This window comes from Podarcis bocagei (genome assembly GCF_964188305.1).
Source record: "Podarcis bocagei genome assembly, chromosome: 3".
Lineage (NCBI taxonomy): Eukaryota > Metazoa > Chordata > Lepidosauria > Squamata > Lacertidae > Podarcis > Podarcis bocagei.
In genome coordinates this window covers 95,586,979-95,607,573 of record NC_138127.1, presented here as the reverse complement: position 1 = coordinate 95,607,573, position 20,595 = coordinate 95,586,979, and the positions used below count along the sequence as shown (strand labels likewise).

The 20,595-nt window shown below is 43.5% G+C and overlaps 1 protein-coding gene across 3 annotated transcripts in view; it reads left to right on the top strand.

The window, feature by feature from the left end:
• Positions 1-20,595, top strand: part of FSHR (follicle stimulating hormone receptor) — a 99,765-nt gene that overhangs the window by 62,057 nt on the left and 17,113 nt on the right. For all 3 annotated transcript variants that reach the window (XR_014006497.1, XM_081188550.1, XM_081188551.1), the window contains 2 exons: positions 7,522-7,593; positions 9,266-9,343. Coding sequence is in view for 2 of the 3 variants with exons in the window: in XM_081188550.1 (XP_081044676.1) it covers positions 7,522-7,593; positions 9,266-9,343 (150 nt within the window). In the remaining variant the exon portion in view is untranslated. The remainder of the gene's footprint in view (positions 1-7,521; positions 7,594-9,265; positions 9,344-20,595) is intronic.

Sequence of the window (20,595 nt, the reverse complement as noted above, 5' to 3'; positions counted from 1 at the left end):
AAATTAGCCCTCCCCACAAAAACCGACACCAGAACCAGAGGCACACAGAACGCCATCTCCAATCAACCACACCAGACCCAAACCCAGACCCTCTCCACAGATAAATTACAGACACCATCCAGTAGCCAAACCATAGTGGCACCTCCGGATGCTGCACCCCCCTACAATCCCTACACAGATCTGGCTGGCACAGGGCACAAAACCACAGCTCGCCCCTATACACGAAGCCAAGCCAGAGCACAACTATTTGCAGTACAGCCATCTTCTCAGAAAAACTCTTCACAAGCTCAAGAGGTCAAGACACGAAAGCTTTAGCAACTAATCCACACCTAATGACCCTCCTAAGTGGTACTCAGAATATCACTCAAGAAATCACTCAAGATATCCCTCAAGTAATTAATGAACAAAAGAAGAAAAGGCACACTAACCTGGGAACTTCCTCTCTGCCCAGAACGTTGGAGGCTATACACCACACCCCCTCAACAGTATTTATAGGAACTCAAACACTGAGATCCTGCTCTGTTCCAGTAACAAGAAGCCGAAAGCACCAGCCTGAAGATGACGAGTGAGACCTCGTCGAAACGTCGCCTAGACACCCCAACTCTTACACGGGAAGACACCCGAAGACACCAAAACCTGCATTCCTGTACCCGTGAAAATCTACGAAAGCATATATATATCCTCAGAAACCCAAAAGATAAAATCCAGTTAGAAAACCAAGGGGTCTATGAAATACCCTGCAAAGTCTGCCCAGCCACGTACATTGGACAAACAAACAGACGAATAAATGCACGTATCGCAGAACACAAGAATGCCGTCAAAAAAGAAGAAAAAACTTCCTCTCTTTACCAACACATGAAAGAAACAGGACACGAAATTAATTTTGCAGATTCCAAATTGCTCTTTAACATGGAACATCACCACAAGAGAATAATCATGGAAGCCATCGAGATAGAGAAACACCCTCACAACATGAACAAGCGTGACGACACGTCCCGCCTGCCAGACATCTGGAAATTAGCCCTCCCCACAAAAACCGACACCAGAACCAGAGGCACACAGAACGCCATCTCCAATCAACCACACCAGACCCAAACCCAGACCCTCTCCACAGATAAATTACAGACACCATCCAGTAGCCAAACCATAGTGGCACCTCCGGATGCTGCACCCCCCTGCAATCCCTACACAGATCTGGCTGGCACAGGGCACAAAACCACAGCTCGCCCCTATACACGAAGCCAAGCCAGAGCACAACTAAGTGCAGTACAGCCATCTTCTCAGAAAAACTCTTCACAAGGTCAAGAGGTCAAGACACGAAAGCTTTAGCAACTAATCCACACCTAATGACCCTCCTAAGTGGTACTCAGAATATCACTCAAGTAATCACTCAAGATATCCCTCAAGTAATTAATGAACAAAAGAAGAAAAGGCACATTAACCTAGGAACTTCCTATCTGCCCAGAACGTTGGAGGCTATACACCACACCCCCTCAACAGTATTTATAGGAACTCAAACACTGAGATCCTGCTCTGTTCTAGTAACAAGAAGCCGAAAGCACCAGCCTGAAGATGACGAGTGAGACCTCGTCGAAACGTCGCCTAGACACCCCAACTCTTACACGGGAAGACACCCGAAGACACCAAAACCTATATATATATATATATATATATATATATATATATATATATATATATATATAATGAAAGGCAGCCCTTGACTTGCTTCCAAAGATTTTTCACACAGAGGGTGAAATTGTTAATTGCTCCTCCTGAGTGGATGCAAATCTGTTTCCAAATGGTAACTTGCTGCCCTTTTCACAGATACAAGCCTCATTAGAGGAAAAGAGTAAATGGAGGCATTGTCTGCTGGGATAATATATCTTTGCCTTTTCAGATCACACCACTGGACTCTTTTTGTTTCCAAAATTACTTTGCATTTGTAATCGAGACGCCAGAATGCCCTGAAACCACCATTGTTATCTCTTCCACTCTCATCCTCAGATATACAATTCAAATTCAAAAAGAGAAAATAGATTGAAAAAACAACATCCCCTGGAACACTGACACTGGCTCTTAACATATTGGTTATTCTTGTGAATATGTTTTAACCAGGGTGTTAGGGGAGGGGTAGTACCTCTGGTGGAGGGGGGTGACACGTTGTGCTCCTTCTGTGGGAGTTTGTCCACTCAGCTCTCGCCTGTGGCTCCTAGAAGCTGTCAGCATGCGACAGCGGCTACACCCTGCGAATGGCTTCAACTGGCCGGCTGAACCAGGTGAGGTAGCCAACGGGTCTCAAACCCTTGTTGAGTTAGGGACTGTCCCTACATGTAAAGAGCGGCTTTGGCAGATTGAACGGATAAGGCGAGTACAGTGGTACCTCGGGTTACAGACGCTTCAGGTTACAGATGCTTCAGGTTACAGACTCTGGCTAACCCAGAAATAGTACCTCGGGTTAAGAACTTTGCTTCAGGATGAGAACAGAAATCGTGCTCCGGTGGCACGGTGGCAGCAGGAGGCCCCATTAGCTAAAGTGGTGCTTCAGGTTAAGAACAGTTTCAGGTTAAGAACGGACCTCCAGAACAAATTAAGTTCTTAACCCGAGGTACCACTGTAGTGGGTCCAACGGTCCAGACGACAGTTTCTGAATAAGCTGTAGAGGGGAGTGAGGGGCAGATGGGGCTTGTCAACCTGGGAAGGTAGCCCATCTAGGAGACCCTAAATCTCCTTGTGGGATATCTTCGGGAGAATAAAAGGCTAAAGAGTAAACCCTTCCAGCAATTCCTGCAGCCAAGCTGCTGCCAGACATATTGCTCTGCCTTCCTTTGGACCACATCAGTGAGGCTGGGGAGGGTCTTGTCATCTGGGCAGCCCAAGACCTCCATACACATTGCATAGGCTTGTGCCCCAGGGGATCACTTTGGTGCTGCTAACGCAGTGGTTCGACTTCGCCCCGGAGGCATGCTCCATTGTCTCTCGACAGAAGTCAACAATGACTGTATTAACATCTCTTGCTAAGAATCACTCTCTAAACACTTTTCTCTGTTCCTCTAGCCCAGGCATGGCCAAACTTGGCCCTCCAGCTGTTTTGGGACTACAATTCCCATCATCCCTGACCACTGGTCCTGTTAGCTCGGGATGATGGGAGTTGTAGTCCCAAAACAGCTGGAGGGCCAAGTTTGGCCATGCCTGCTCCAGCCCACTTTACTGAAAAGGCTCTGGAACAGAGCCTCATACCGAAATCAGATCCTTGGCCCATCTGGTTCAATGGCCTGAGACCTTCTGCATGCAAGGCAGAATCTCTACTGCTGAGCTATGGCCCTTCTGCCTGACATACGCTGTGTACGTTTCCTCTGCAGTGGCCTGCCCTGTGCTGCCCTTAGAAACAAGTGTGTTAGAAAACCTATATGTAAACACACCACACATTTTTTAAAAAAAATTAAAAAACTGAGAAGCCTAGCCATGTTACTTAAGTTGTTTAGAAGGCTTTCATGAACAGAAATCCAGTAGTGATGTATGGAAGTGAGAGCTGGACCATAAAGAAGGCTGATCGCCGAAGAATTGATGCTTTTGAATTATGGTGCTGGAGGAGAGTCTTGAGAGTCCCATGGACTGCCAAGAAGATCAAACCTATCCATTCCTAAGGAAATCAGCCCTGAGTGCTCACTGGAAGGACAGATCGTGAAGCTGAGGCTCCAATACTTTGGCCACCTCATGAGAAGAGAAGACTCCCTGGAAAAGACCCTGATGTTGAAAAAGATGGAGGGCACAAGGAGAAGGGGACAACAGAGGACGAGATGGTTGGATAGTGTTCTCGAAGCTACCAGCGTGAGTTTAACCAAACTGCGGGAGGCTGTGGAAGACAGGAGTGCCTGGCGTGCTCTGGTCCATGGAGTCACGAAGAGTCGGACACGACTAAACGACTAAACAACAACATGAACAGAAATTATTCACCTGGTACAGAAAAGGCCACAAAAATATTACCAAGTGAGCATCCCTGAGAAGACTATTCCATAACGGTGGTGCCACTACCCAAAAGACATGCATCATTGTTTCTGTTCTGCTGCAGTTCATCTTCCACCCAAAACTACATTTTTCATCTTACTGCAGCAAAATTACATAATCGCCTAATTACCGTGCATAACATAGTGTGAGTAAATTCTGTAAATGGCATTATTCCATTCATATCAGGATGAAGGAAACGCAATGAAAATGGGGAAAGAAACGTAATCACTTACATACGATTTGCAGACGGAAAGCAACGATGCCGGCAAATGCTGATCTACTGATCACATTTGCTGGATTGATTTCTGTTCTGGACACAGGACAAATAAGTGGACATTGTCAATATCCACTTGTTTCTATTTTGGCTGGAATCTTTTGACAACCCTATTTGCTACTAGCTAAGATAACGGAGTTCTGCCTCCACTCTGATTGCCAGCTGATGGAAATCACAAGTAGGTGAAGCTCTGTTGTTGCAGGTCCTGTCCATGGAATTCCCATTGGCGACTAGTTGGCCATTGTGAGAAGAGGATGCTGGACTAGATAGGTCTTTGGCTTATGAACCTCACTTGGCAGAGAGAACTGGAGCAAGTCTTCCAAAGAGGATCTTAATATCCGGATAGAAAAGAAGGCAATCGGATATGGAAAATCGGATATGGAAATATGGAAACATCATGAGAGGCAGGACTGAGATTTGGAGACGCTTTGACGTTCAGACTGTGGGAAGCCGTAAAATCAGAATTATAATTCTGATTTTAATTTTTTTTAATTTAGTTTTTTTTATTGGATTATGATTTGATATGTTAATTGGATGTTTTTTATTGGAAAATTAATAAACGCTCTAACAGAAAAGAAGGCAACCAGGACCTGAGCTGTTTAGGTCTTTTTAAAGATTAAAGCCAGCACTTTAAATTGGCCTTCAAGTGGGAGCTGGTGAAGCTGACAAACAGAGGCTTCATATGATCAAACCACCCGGCCTTAGTGAAAAATCTTGTAGCTCTTTTCCCCCAAAAAACGTAGAATGTTTAAAGACACGATGAGTCAGGTTGCACTTATTATACCAAAGCTGACATGCAGAGGAAGCCATGTTAGTCTGTTACAAGGCGTCATTCCGAGAGATTGTCAAGAAAAGGGAAACATACGCCTAACGCAAGTCAAAGGTTCAATAAGAACGCAGTGCAAGTAGAAGACGTGATGAATACTGAAACCGCAAGATGATAACAACCATGTAGACTGGGCTCACCCTTTAAAATAACTAAGTAGACCAGGCATGGCCCTGAGTTTCATCCCTGCCACTATCTAGGTTTTTCTATTTTTTTCTTTAAACTTTTTGATTTTTATTATTTAGTCTATTTCTATAAGGTAATATTTCTAGCTGATTACTTCTCGTTTCAGGGATTTTCACAGTACAGTGGTACCTCAGGTTAAGTACTTAATTTGTTCCGGAGTTCCGTACTTAACCTGAAACTGTTCTTAACCTGAAGCACCGCTTTAGCTAATGGGGCCTCCTGCTGCTGCAGCGTCGCCTCCACACGATTTCTGTTCTCATCCTGAAGCAAAGTTCTTAACCCGAGGTACTATTTCTGGGTTAGTGGAGTGTGTAACCTGAAGTGTATGTAACCTGAAGTGTCTGTAACCCGAGGTACCACTGTATTTCATTTGTTTTGTGCACTATCTAGAGGTCCTGCTAAGGAGCCAGAAGAGCCAATCGGCCAGGTAATTTTATAAAAGAAAGCTGGAAAGGTGCAGCAGCCACATGGCAAAGTTCAATCCCGCTCCAGCCATTTGGCTCAGTCAGTAGAGCATGAGACTCTTAATCTCAGAGTCGTGGGTTTGAGCCCCATGTGGAGTGAAAGATTCCAGTGATGCCTTTGCTCCCACAAAGCACAGTCAGGAAGACGAGCCATACTGAATGAGACATCAGGCCCGTCGCTGTTCCTTCTGATATATAACGATTGCAGAGATTCGTCAGCTTTCGCACACTCGCAGCAACGGCAATCTCAATCCCTCCTTCGCATGCTGCTTTCCTGTGAAGCAAATGCACGGAGGATAGGAAATGAGACGGATAATGAACCCTTATTAGACTGTGAATGGCCCAGCTGAAACTCTACGGAACGTTTTGATAACGTGCATTACAGACACCTTATTTGAGGGCTCACTTTGGAATGGAAATGGCGGCTCCATTCATCCCGATGTCAGCTAGAATGCCATTCGGACTGGCTGACGCATTGCATCGATGCTCACATTTGTACATGAATACCTGATGATTCTTCCTTGTGCTGTCAGAAGCACTTTGGAATCATAGCCATAGCGCAGCCGCGAAGATGATGCATCCTTTATTCTATCGCTGCCGTTCTTGACCCCTGCGTGGCGTAGCCTTGTTTTACCTCCACAGTCAGCCAATTGCTAAGAATTACAAGTGGGAAGAGCCCCGTTGCACACAGAATCTTCTTACCTTATTCCAATATTGAATAGTCTTCTAGGTGCATAAGGGCATTGCATGTTTCTTAAATTGTTTTGATGCTTTTCTTTTGGTATATAAAGCAAAAGTTCTGAAACGATGGCTTCAGTTTCCTCTTCCAAGGCTTAAACTGGGTTTATCATAATTTTGTCTCCCTGGGGAACCTTGGGAACTGTAGTTTTAATATGATGCCTCCAAACTGGCATGGGTTGTGGTTTTTTTCAATAACAACAACAACAACAACAACAACATTTATTTATACCCCGCCCTCCCTGGCCCAAGCCAGGCTCAGGGCGTCTAACACCAAATATGAATTACAATAAAATGTAATAGAAAAACAACAACAACAACAACCAGTTAATTAAAATATAGCTTAAAATACAGCTTAAAATACAGCCTCATTTTAGTAGTAGCCCATAAATCAAGACCATAAAGGGAGGAAACATCAGATATTCACCCGAGCCAGCTATCCATGCTGGTCCTCCAAGGGGCAGAAAGAAAGCCAAGGGAAAATTTATATACCAAATCCCATATAAGGGGTAGGAGTGAGTCTACGCCGAAGGCCAGCACCATCTTGCAGGCCCTGCAGAAAGATGTCAAATCCCGCAGGGCCATAGTCTCTTGTGACTAAAGCAACATATCAATAGTAGTACATTAATGGTGGATTTATACTGGATCATCTGCACATCATTCCACGTTATTAGTTGTTCTGTGATGCTTCCCCAGCATTATTGCATTATTGTCATATGGACAGGTGCTCTTGTGTGCAGCAAAGGTGTGGTACAACAACATCGTAGGATTTCAGCAGGAAGCTACAGGACATGAAGCAATATGTCCGCAATATGTCCTGCACATGAAAAACATGTAAGCAGAGTTATAGAAGACATCAATCACTACCCAGAATTTAGAATGTTGGGGGGGGTGACTAAATATTGAATAACAAAATGAGAATAACAAAAATTTGCCTGCAACTTTTCTTCCTCAATTTCATTTCAGTCATTTGTTATTCTTTACTTTTCCTCAGAGATGTGCTAACAACCTGTACTTATTCCCTCTAGGTTGCTATCAAACACTGCAATCATGTATTTACCCGTCGTTAACCAGATACATTCTTCCGTGAAGTTTGTGCTGTAAGTTTTTTACTGGATTATTCTAATATTTTGGGGTTTTGACCATTTTTCTTGGGTTGCCCGTGAAGGAAAGAGGGAGGCGGAATTATTTAAAACTGAATTCGTCCATGCCAAGAGCTGAATCAGTTCTAGTTTGTTGGAGGAAGTCTCCACCAGATTTCCACACTGAATTTTGCACTGAAACATCTGCAAGTAAAAAAGAAACCAATGATCTTCAACGTTTTGATGTCTTTGAATGTTTACTGCATTACATCCGGGTTTCCCCTGACGTTTTGCCAATTTGGCAAAATATCCTTCCCCACCACCACCACACGCGCCATTTTTACAGCTGAAAACCAGGACATGTCTGGAATTTTCCTGATGTATGGCAAGCCTCCCCAAGAGTGCTGGGGAGGGGTGATGCTTCTCTACGTGTGACTGAGATTGAGTGGAGAGAAAACACCTGAAGAGGGCTGCAAATCCATACTGTATATACATAAGAATGCATGATCCTTGAGGTTAGATTTGTTGGCATGTATCCAAGGAAACAGGGGCAATTGGCAGGCCCCCAGCTGGCTCCAGCCCACCAGCCAGTGTGCCAGGTAAACTCTGGTCCTTGGTGCAGCATAAATCTGTGGCTCTAGGCTTTAGAAAACTGAGCACGCTATTCAGAAGAGCAAATGCTGCACAAACAGAAGTGGCACGAGAGGCTGTGTGAGCATATTTACAAGCAGGTTAATTCAGCGTTGTTGTTGTTGTTTAGTCGTTTAGTCGTGTCCGACTCTTCGTGACCCCATGGACCAGAGCACACCAGGCACTCCTGTCTTCCACTGCCTCCCGCAGTTTTGTCAAACTCATGCTGGAAGCTTCGAGAACACTATCCAACCATCTCGTTCTCTGTCATCCCCTTCTCCTTGCGCCCTCCATCTTTCCCAACATCAGGGTCTTTTCCAGGGAGTCTTCTCTTCTCATGAGGTGGCCAAAGTCTTGGAGCCTCAGCTTCAGGATCTGTCCTTCCAGTGGTCACTCAGGGCCGATTTCCTTAAGAATGGAGAGGTTTGATCTTCTTGCAGTCCATGGGACTCTCAAGAGTCTCCTCCAGCACCATAATTCAAAATTATTCAGCGTAGATCAGGACAAAAGGAAACATGTCTGCTCTCCTTTGTGTCCAAAGCAAACAGCTAAAGCAAAAGCTACACACAAATGGAAGTTCCCAGCAAGCTGTGCTGGAGTGTAAACAGACATGTGACACACAACAATCATGCCTGTTCCTTAAGGTGGAACGGAACATCCCAACAAGATTCAGGGGTCCTTTGGGGTGGTGCCTCCACCCATATGGCAATGGCTGGACCATAGCAACACCGCTCCTGCTCCCCTTGCTGCAATAGCAATGGGAGGGCAGCAGTAATTGATCTGAGTTTACTTATGTGCTCCTTTTCCACCATGATCTGTTTCCAAAGCAGCTCGCAGTAAACATTCAACGTCGTCAAAACATTGAAGATAATTTGTTTCTTTCTTATTTGCAGATGTATCAGTATTTGACTTTATTAGATTTTATTTTGCTCTTAGCACTGAAAGGCAGATTAGAAATCTTCCAGACCAAGGAAAGTTTGATGCCTTGTATGCCAACAAGGCATCAAAAGGGCGCGTTTTAATTTCCTTTTCTGAAATGTATTTTTTCTTTAAATCTCAGTGACGTCCAAGACAACATAAACATACACAAGATTGAAAGAAATTCTTTCCTGGGGCTCAGTTCTGAACGTGTTGATATGTAAGTACTCTCCGGTCAATAGGATTTATTTTATTTTTGTCCATGTGTTCATGTTAACCTAGCTCCAACTTTAAACAAGGGTTTTGATGCTCATGTAAACAAACTAATATTGGGTTGGATCCTTCACTCCTGCTAGTGAGTGGTGTTGAGGGTTGGGGAGGTGACCTTTTATGATTCCCCCCTCCCTCTTTAGCCTCCAGCACTTATTTTATTGCATTGCATTGCATTTATTTCCCACCTTCCCCCCCCCCTTCAATCCCCACAACAACCCTGGGAGGTCAGTTAAGCTGAGAGGCAGTGAGTGGCCCAAGGTCACCCAATGAGCTTCATGGCTAAGTGGGGATTTGAACCCTGGTCTCCCAGCCCCTAGTTTGACACTCTAACCACTACAGCACAGTGGCTACTAACACTGTTCTAGACAGTCATGGGATCTTCCAGAGCAATGTAGGAATTGGTGCTGGGAGCCTTGAGGGTGGGAAAATCTGTCTCTGACCAAAGGATCTGTCTACTGGATCAAAAGCTTTCCATTCCATGGAAGGTGAAGTCTGAATCCTACCCAATACTGTGTAGTAATTAAAAACACTGCTTTAGCAGAGCCTGGCCCTGGGAAATGATTACAGTGGTACCTTGGGTTACAGATGCTTCAGGTTACAGACTCCACTAACCAAGAAATAGTACCTCAGGTTAAGAACTTTGCCTAGGATGAGAACAGAAATCGTGCTCCGGCGGCACAGCAGCAGCGGGAGGCCTCATTAGCTAAAGTGATGCTTCAGGTTAAGAACAGTTTCAGGTTAAGAACGGACCTCCAAAACAAATTAAGTTCTTAACCTGAGGTACCACTGTACTGTCCTAGATAAAAAGGGACTGGTTGATGCATATTCCATATAAAAATCACTGCACTCTTCATCAACACACTTCCAGCTCTTTTCCTGCTGCATTTTCAGTATTTCTGTCATGGATCCTTTAACTGAGGTTCCTATATTGCAAGGGGTTGCAGGTCTACAATTCTATGATTCTGTGTTTCCGCTGCGTTGCTCCTTCTCCCCAAGCCCATGCAGTTTATCCTGGGTTTTTATCTTTGTTTTTTTCATTTTTGGAAAATGGAAGAACTACCCTGGAGTTGCATCCACAACAACTTTCCAGCCGATTAGGTTTCACGGACATGAAAACAGGCCTTCTCCACGCCAAACAAACTGGATTTCTTCTTTTCTTTTCCACTCACCAACTTCTCCTTCTCTCTCTCGAATCGCAACGTGCAGCAAATTTAAAAAGTAATGATGCCCAGGGTAGTCTCTCTTTTTACACTTGCCAAGGCAGCCCCACATCATTCAAGCGGTGCTCTAGAGGACAGCAGGACGACTTCATCTTTCCTGCTGGCTGCAGACATTCCATTACTCAGACAAGCAATGGGCAGAGAGGCTGGTAATTTGCTACGCTTGTGCATAATGTTAATATATTGTCACAGGCGACTTCGCAGTCCAGTGCCACGCTGAGGCCTTAAGAAGCCTTCTCGTCACGCAGGAACAATGATGTTCCCTAATGAACCATCCCTGGTTTCTCCTCCCCCTCCCTCTTTTTTTGCATTGTTTTTTTTGGGGGGTGAACATATCTAAATGTCACCTTGAAGCAGATGCCTGCATTGCATTGTTGCTATCACCAAGTCAATGGTCACCATTTGTTTGTGCCTTTGTAGAAGTTTCCATGCGGGTCATTCGTGGACGGCCATTTTGTCCAGGGATGTGCAGAATTGCTGTGCAGTATAGATCCCTCCCCAGCCCCCTCAGCCTGCCAGATCAGATCTGAGCCATATGTAACCTGAGTGGCTGACTGGCAGTTCTTCAAGGCGGTATCCCAATCACAATCCTGTATGAAAAAGATGAAGAGGCAAGCCAGGGTCAGGGAGAAATTGCACAGGCATATACAATTACAAGATAAAGCTATGGTTTTCCCAGTAGTGATGTATGGAAGTGAGAGCTGCACCGTAAAGAAGGCTGGTCACCGAAGAATTGATGCTTTTGAATTATGGTGCTGGAGGAGACTCTTGAGAGTCCCATGGACTGCAAGAAGATCAAACCTATCCATTCTTAAGGAAATCAGCCCTGAGTGCTCACTGGAAGGACAGATCCTGAGGCTCCAATACTTTGGCCACATCATGAGAAGAGAAGACTCTCTGGAAAAGACCCTGATGTTGGGAAAGATGGAGGGCACAAGGAGAAGGGGAGGACAGAGGACGAGATGGTTGGACAGTGTTCTCAAAGCTACGAACATGAGTTTCACCAAACTGTGGGAGGCAGTAGAAGACAGGAGTGCCTGGCGTGCTCTGGTCCATGGGGTCACGAAGAGTCGGACATGACTAAACGACTAAACGACTAAACAACAAATACAGTTACGAATGGGGTGGAGAAAAAGAATAAAAAGAACCTAGAGCAGGGACAGGGGGCCTGTGGCCTTCCTTGTCCTGCTGGACTCCAACTCCCATCATTCCCTGACCATTGGTCCATGCTGGCTGGTGCTGATGGAGGGCCACAGGGCAACCAAACCTGACCTAGTTAGACAGTGGCTTTCAGTTTCATGGAGCTTCCCCCTGTTCGGTGCGTAGTGTGAAGTTCGGGGGGGGGGGGGGAGATGCAAAGATACAATGTGCAGCCTGCTTGCTAAGGCCCTGAGACTGAAAGAGGATTGGATATTATATACGGATTATATTGGGGGGGGGGGTATTATAACAAGAAAACAATCATAACGGGCTGAAAAAATACTCAGCAGTAGATGTTATAACGGGAGATTGTGTAAGGTAATGAAAACAAATTAGTAGAGTAAGAAAATGCAGTTGAAAGGACAATAGATAGGAAACCATGGAAAGAGTGGAAGGGAAGTATAATTTAAGATATAGAGGATTTAAATAATCTTGGAAGAATTTAGATACATTATTATTACTATCATATGTTTTTGTTTTATACCTATGCTATCTTTTTCTATTATTTTATGTATGGCTGTAACATAGTATGTGCTGACAACGAGACAAAACAGAAAAGCAAATATGTGTGTGTGTGTGTGTGTGTGAGAGAGAGAGAGAGAGAGAGAGAGAGAGAGAGAGAGAGAGCGCCCTGGTCGATATGGCTATATGTTTACTCTGAGAACCTTGGGTGCTTAGGATGTGTAAAAAAAACCTTTAAGCATTCAACATGCTTCACATGCATGGCACTATTGTCATCCTTGCAACAAGGTAAATCAGTATTTTTATCCCCCATGTTGCAGATGGGGATATCAAGGCAGAGAGAAAGTGACCTGCCCAAGGCCACCTAGTGAGGACATAGTAGGGTTGAGTTGCGATTCTAGCCAAGGGCATCCAACTTGTAGCTCTCTTTGGCCACTAGATCAGCCCAGCAATCTTAGAAGTAGCTGTGGTGAGTGCCATGGACCATTGGGTGGAATTCAACGTTGTGGTATTACAGATGTTCTGTCTGCGCAAACATATTGGCTTTTCCTCCTCCTGTGAGCTGTTCTGTGGGGTTTCTGGAACACCCCCAAGCCAGTTTGAAGGGGAAGGGGTGAAAGCCCCATTGCACAAGCAGAAACCCTTGAGCAAGGCTTCCAATGGCAGGCTTCATTTGGGCAACTTTTGTCCGGTATTAGCAAATAAAATAATGTTATGTATTAAGATTACTTGTCTGGGAAGAATGGTCTAAACAAGGTCTAAACAAGACCTTGTCTGGTCTAAACAAGGAAGTTTTGCAGGAGTTATAAACAAAGTAATGAATGCACCTACCTAAAATTACTAATTAATGGCTAATAGAAACTACTGCAAAATTAGTCTTCATTATTATCATCATCAGTGCTCTGACCTTGTTGGGAAAGTCTTGTCAGGAGCTTCCTGGCTGACGAATGACTCCCTGTCTGACTCTCCCCTCAACGGCTGCAGGCTAGGCCTCAGGGGGTCCACATCTTGATTTGTTCTCTCTCCTGCTCACCCTGTTGGTTTCACACAAGCACTCATGTCAGGGAGCCTGGCTGTGAAGCCATTTCTCTCTGGCTTGTCTTGTCACCTCCAGAGGCATCACGGGAGGTTTCCTCGTAAGCCGTGATCGCCTCTGACATGCATCAAAGACGTGACACTACCGGGCACGTGCCTTTCACAGTCAAAAGGGTAATCTCTCCAACCATGACTGTAATTGATTTCCATGTCAACCTTCGCACACCCTCTTGGACCTTAGATAAGCGTATCGCTCGAATGGGCAGCTTTCACTCTGGATTAGAGGCCAAGCATGGAGGCTTTCTGACAGTTTAATTAAATGATTCATTGTCAGCCCATCACTCAAGCCTGCCACTTTGGGTTAAGAGTGGATGAGTCTTGCCGAGTCACAATAGGAGCAGGGGAGGAGGCAAATTATGGGGTGGAAGTGATAAATACAACTGACTGCAGAAGATTGTTTGGGATGAAGCGAGGAGCCGGAGAGAGGGAAAGGCAGGTTAGCTATCGTCGTTCCCTTGGAGAAAAATTCCTCTGCAAGCTTGTTGAGATTCCCTAGTATTACTGTTATTTCGTCATTTTGGAAAGCGCTTTGAGTTTCCAAAGAAACTCGCAATTGCATAAGGCACCGAATGCTCTCCTTCCTCATCCCTCAGTCTGGTTTGCACAACGTGGTAAGCCAAACTATGACTTTGTAAGACTGCAGGAACACGCCTGCTACCAGATTGAACCTTGCAACTGCTTTGCTCCTCCCTGGCTCTCTTTCCTGCCATGGCATGCTGTGTCATCCAAACTGGGAAGCACCAGGGTCAAGCGCCCTCCGCATTAACCGTGAGCTGTAGCCAAGGTTTGCTATTGCTATTTGTGCAATGTAGGGATGGAGAATTTGATTCAGTTCAGGTTTAATTCACACTTTCCTAAATAATCTGCAAACCAAAACATAGCAATCTTTCAAAATCTGCATTTTTTCTTAATTTGGCAGTTCAATGTAGTTCTCTTGGTGAGTAATGTGTGCAAAAGTGCATGCACTAGGGCAAAATGTGCAAATTTTTTGTTTGAGAGATTGTGTTTTTGCTATAACGAAAGCGTCCAGAAAATGCACTGGAAAGCATGGGATAAGTTTTGCTTGGCGCAATATTGTCTGAACTCCCTGCAAGCCAATCAGAATGAATTAGCAGGCCATCTGGAGACAACCTTAAGTAGTAATTCTGCTCTATAAATGTAAAGGGAACGAAGTTACTTGTCAGCTTGACAAATGCATTATTTTGGGATGAAGAACCCAATTGGAAAATTAGAATATTTGCAAATGAAGTGATGCATAGCAGGATTGCGCCCTTCCGGTCGGTGCCAGCGCTTAATGGCGGTCCTAGCTCCGAGCTCCGGAGAAGGACTGCTTCGCAAGTTCGGGTCTTACCCGCTACGGCAAGCGGGGGACCCCTAAAATCCCAGGCGCTGAAGCCTGAGAACAAGGAGACTCGGTGGGCACCTTCGCGCCCCCCGGTACCGTGAAAGAGCCTTTTTAAAGGCTACGGATCGACATCGGGAGTGAGCGCGGTGCTGAGAGTCGCTACCCAGCCTGCGAAGTGAAGCCGCGTCGCCATAAGCGGAGAGCGCCGATTCCTTCCTGAAAAGAAATTCGGACTGATTCCCCGTGAGTAAGAACTGAAAAATAACCGGGACTCTTTCAATTTTAAAAATTGGGCTAAAAACGGGGGAGATTTAAACAAAGGAAGTCTGCCTCCCCCCGACTGCATGAAAGCGAAAGCAACGGAGCTCTAAACCTGCATCCGTTTAAATCCGTCCTTTGATCAGCTAAACCGGACATTTAAACCTTTGATCTCCCCTCTAGCAAGCAGGGCAGAGGGGAGGCGAATCTGACTATTAACTGCATGACTTATTTGGAGGAAAAAAACCTCTACTGTCTCATCTGTTTGAAAGTACGAAACGGTCTGCCTTCTTAGTACACTGAACTGACTCTTCCCTGTGAAGTGATACTTTGATACAAAGTTTCCACACTGCCTGACTATTGCATATTATAAGAAGAAACAGTATAAATTGGGCAACTGTGGCAATTTGAAGTTATAAGTACTTAGTAACATTGACTTTGACTGTGTTAACCTCCCTTTTTCTTACTTTTTGGACTGTCTCCTTTGTTTTGGTACTTGGAAATTTTGCTCTATGGCCATTTTGATTTGCTCCCTCTAGAGGATAAAGTAAAGTCCGGCACGGCTTAAGACAGTGGAATTTTCCAAGGGAGAACAAATCCCGTGGGAATTGACCTTGACATGAGTGGCCCACAAGAAGAGATAGTCACAAGAGCCAAGATCAAGCAACAACAGCAACAACAACAGTTGCAGCTGCAACAGGCAAAGAAAAGAGGCTCAATCTCAGGCGCAACAGCCGGATCAGCAGGAACAACAGGTCAAGACAAAGGAGCAGCCGTTTCTATGGAAGCTGTGACAGAGGCCCTGCTTAAGATAAACCAAACCCTGGAGTCTTTGACAAAACAGACTTCAGAGAATACACAAAAATTAACAGAAATATCAGCAAGATTAAACCAGAATACAGAATCTATAAATAGATTGGTAGAGGAGAACGCCACCACGCGCCAAATTGCCGAGGAGGCCAAAGCCACTGCCGGAGAGACACAGGAGAAGCTAGAGCCGCTCGCCAGGAAGGTCTATGAGCATGATGCAACTTTGGCCTTGTGGGAGTTACAGAGGAAAGAGAGAAATTTAAAATTAAGACTGATTCCGGAGAACGAAAGAGACAACCTTGTGGAATACTTGACACGGGAGTTTGTGGATTGCTGGGACCTTGAGGAAGACGAATTTAAAATTACGACTGCCTTCAGATTGGGTAAAAAGCAAGATAGAAAGACACCGAGAGACTGTTTGATTACACTCAGATCCAAGGAGGAAAGAGATAAAATATTAGGATTACACTTTGAAAAGGCCCTGCAAATTGGAAATTCAGCTGTACAGATCTTCAAAGACATCCCAAAATACATTTTGGATTTAAGAAACTTTTACAAGGACTTGGTTCTATTGCTAAAGAAGAACACTATTCGCTTTAGGTGGGAGTTTCCACAAGGACTGTCATTTGACTACAAGGCAAAGAAAGTGAAAATAAAGACAATTCAAGATAAAGACAAATTTTTGGCAAGATACCAGGAGGATTTACAGAAGGGGACTGTGGACGTACTTGCAGAACAGAGGAGAGCACTGGACATACTGAATCTCTCGTTTGGACAAAAACCACCACCATCAGAAGAAGAGCAACAACTTGGAGCTGTTGGAGGAGCCTTAAGAAAATAACAAGATGGCTCTGCAATTCCTTAGTTGGAATTGTAATGGGCTCAATGGGCCTTTGAAGAGAAGACAAGTATTTCATATATTGAATAAAGAACAATCGGACTTGATATGCTTACAAGAAACTCACATAACTAGAGCCCATAGGAGATTACTTTCAAATAAAAGGCTAGGACAAGAATTTATCTCATCAGACAAAGTTAAGAAGAGAGGAGTTGTAATATATGTGAAGGAGAAATGGGCTCCAAAAATGATATTCAAAGATGAACAAGGGAGATATCTGGCTGTGGAGATACAAGTACAAGGAGAAAAATTCTTAGTTGTTGGAGTTTATGCACCAAATGAAGGCAAATCTGACTTCTTTAAGAGACTTCATGAAACTTTGACGGACTATTTGGATTACAATATGATAATCATGGGAGACATGAATGGCGTGGTCTCCACTAATATGGACAAGGCACAAAGACTAACAGTCACTAAAGAAGGGAGACTCCCTAAGACTTTTTTCGAAATGACAGAAAACATGGACTTGATAGACATTTGGAGAACAAGGAACCCTCTGGAGAGAGAGGGAACCTTTTTCTCCCAAGCAATGATGACCTGGACCAGAATTGACCAAATCTGGGTTACTAGTGGACTGGCTCCAAAGATTAAGAAAGTGGAAATCTGCCCAAAAACTTGCTCCGACCATAACGCCGTGAAGATGGAGATGAAACTCACAATAACTGGTCAATTTAGATGGAGAATGAATGACACCCTCTTTCGAGATAAGGAGATTCACACGAAGGCCCAAAAGACCCTAAAAGACTATTTTGAAATAAATTTGAGGACCGACGTGGAGAAAAGAGTGATCTGGGATGCAAGTAAAGCGGTTATGAGAGGATTTCTGATTCAACAAAATTCAATAAAGAGGAAAAAACAAAATGAGAAAAAAGAGAAGATCTTGGAAATGATAAAGGAAGGAGAGAGGAAATTAAGAACAAAACCAAAGTCTCAGGACATTTTAAGAGAGATCAAGTTATATCAAACTCAATATATGGAATTGATGAACCAAGAGATTGAATGGAAGATAAAGCAAATGAAGCAAAAAACTTTTGAATCAGCAAACAAATGTGGTAAACTTTTGGCATGGCAATTGAAGAAAAGGCAGAAACTAAATACAGTTACAAGTCTAGAGGTGGATGGAAAGAATATATCTAAACCCAATGAAATCAGAAATTGCTTTTTAAGTTATTTCAAAAAACTCTACACTCAAGGCCCGCAAAATGAAGAAGATATAGACAAATTCCTTGGAAGATATGGATTACAAAACATCTCTCAGCAAAGTAAGATGGACCTGAACCAGAGAATCTCAGAACAAGAGATAGAGGCTGCCATTCAGAATATGCAACTGGGCAAATCTCCGGGACCAGATGGATTGACTTCTAGATACTACAAATCGCTGAAGGAATGGTTGATTCAACCATTAAGAGAAGTTTGTAATGAGATCCTTGAAGGAAAAAGGGCACCTGAATCGTGGAAAGAGGCATATATTTCACTCATACCAAAGTCAGAGACTGAAAAGACCCAACTCAAGAACTACCGCCCAATATCATTGCTCAATGTGGATTACAAAATTTTTGCAGACATTTTGGCAAAAAGACTCAAAAGAGTTTTGATGGAGATGATTCATAAGGACCAAGCAGGCTTTCTCCCTAAAAGACACCTGGCAGACAATGTAAGGAATGTTATAGACATTCTGGAAAAGCTAGAGGTGAATATAAACACTAAAGCAGTATTGATCTTTGTGGACGCGGAGAAAGCCTTTGACAATATTTCTTGGAGTTTTATGAAAAAGAATCTTCATAGGATGGGGGTAGGCCGGGGTTTTGAGAATGGTATGGCTGCAATATATTCTGAACAAAAAGCCAAACTGATTGTAAATAATGTTGTGACTGAGGAGCTTAAGATAGAAAAAGGAACACGACAGGGGTGCCCGATTTCCCCATTACTCTTTATTTCAGTTCTGGAGGTGTTGCTGAATATGATAAGAAATGACCAGCAGGTTAAGGGTGTGCAGGTCGGAGCTAAACATTACAAGTTAAGAGCGTTCGCAGATGACTTAGTATTGACTTTGCAAGAGCCAAACACTAGTACGAAAAAGGTATTAGAAATAATACAACAGTTTGGCCAGGTAGCTGGATTTAAGTTGAACAAGCTAAAAACCAAAGTTTTAGGGAAAAACCTAACAGATATGGAAAAGGAGAAATTTCAAGAGGAAACAGGTTTGACTGTGGTCAAGAAGGTCAAATATCTAGGAGTTTATCTAACATCCAAGAATCAGAATTTGTATAAGGATAATTATGAAAAATGTTGGTCAGAAATTAAAAAAGATTTAGAAATATGGTCAAATTTGAAACTGTCAATGTTAGGCCGAATTGCAGTAATTAAAATGAATGTATTGCCTAGAATGCTATTTTTGTTTCAGACCTTGCAGATTATTGATAAGATGGAATGTTTTAAGAGGTGGCACAAAGATATCTCGAAATTTGTCTGGCAGGGCAAAAAGCCCCGAATTAAATTTAAAATACTGACAGATGCTAAAGAAAGAGGGGGTTTTGCCCTGCCGGACCTAAAATTGTATTATGAGGCAGCAGCTTTTTGCTGGCTCAAAGAATGGATGCTCCCCGAGAATACAGACATCTTAGATCTGGAAGGTTTCAATAACGCTTTTGGTTGGCATGCATATCTTTGGTATGATAAAGTTAACAGTGCCTTCAAAAATCACATTGTCAGAAAAGCATTGTTTAATGTTTGGATAAGATATAAAGATCTATTGGAAAACAAAACCCCTAGATGGGTGTCACCAGTGGAGGCCAATGCAGTGAAAAAACTCAATATGGAGGTCGGATGGCCGAAGTATTGGGAAATTTTAGAACAGGATGGAGATAAGTTCAAATTACAAAGTCAGGAGAAATTGAAGCATAAAGTGGAAAATTGGTTCCAATATCGTCAAATAATGGAATTTTTTAAACAGGACAGGAAAGTCGGCTTCCAGGTGGAAAAATCAAAATTAGAAACCGAATTGTTAGAACCCAATACTAAGAATTTATCTAGAATGTACAACTTGTTGTTGAAATGGAACACACAGGATGAAACAGTTAAATCGGCTATGATTAAGTGGGCTCAGGATGTTGGACATAACATTATGTCAGCTGACTGGGAATGGTTATGGAACACCGGTATAAAATTTACGGCATGTAATGCCTTAAAGGAAAACATTATGAAAATGGTATACAGGTGGTACATGACCCCAGTCAAGCTGGCAAAAATCTATCATTTGCCCGATAACAAATGTTGGAAGTGTAAAGAGACTGAAGGTACCTTCTATCACCTTTGGTGGACATGCCCGAAGATTAAGGCCTTCTGGGAAATGATCTATAATGAAATGAAAAAGGTACTTAAATGTACCTTTTCTAAAAAACCAGAGGCCTTCCTCTTGGGCATTGTCGGCCAATTGGTGACAAAGAAAGATAGAGCTTTTTTCATGTATGCCACAACAGCAGCAAGAATACTTATCGCAAAGTATTGGAAGACACAAGACCTACCCACTTTGGAAGAATGGCAGATGAAAGTGATGGACTACATGACATTGGCCGAGATGACAGGCAGAATCCGTGACCAACAAAAAGAGACGGTAGAAGAAGAATGGAAAAAATTTAAAAGCTATCTTAAGGACTACTATAAACTTAATGAATGTTAAAATGTCGGAGTTTCCAGAAACAAAGGGGTACAGGGACATAAGGTCAGACTGTAAGAGAGGACTAAGAGGATAGAGATTGGAAAGTAATAACTGGGAGTTGCTAGTTGAACAATGGACATTGGGATGCAGAGAGGGGGGGTATGGGGAAGTCCTAGAAAGGAGGTTTATGAAAATATGCTTGAAACTATACGTGTATGTTTGTCATTCTTAATGTTTGTCTGTTTTTCTTAAA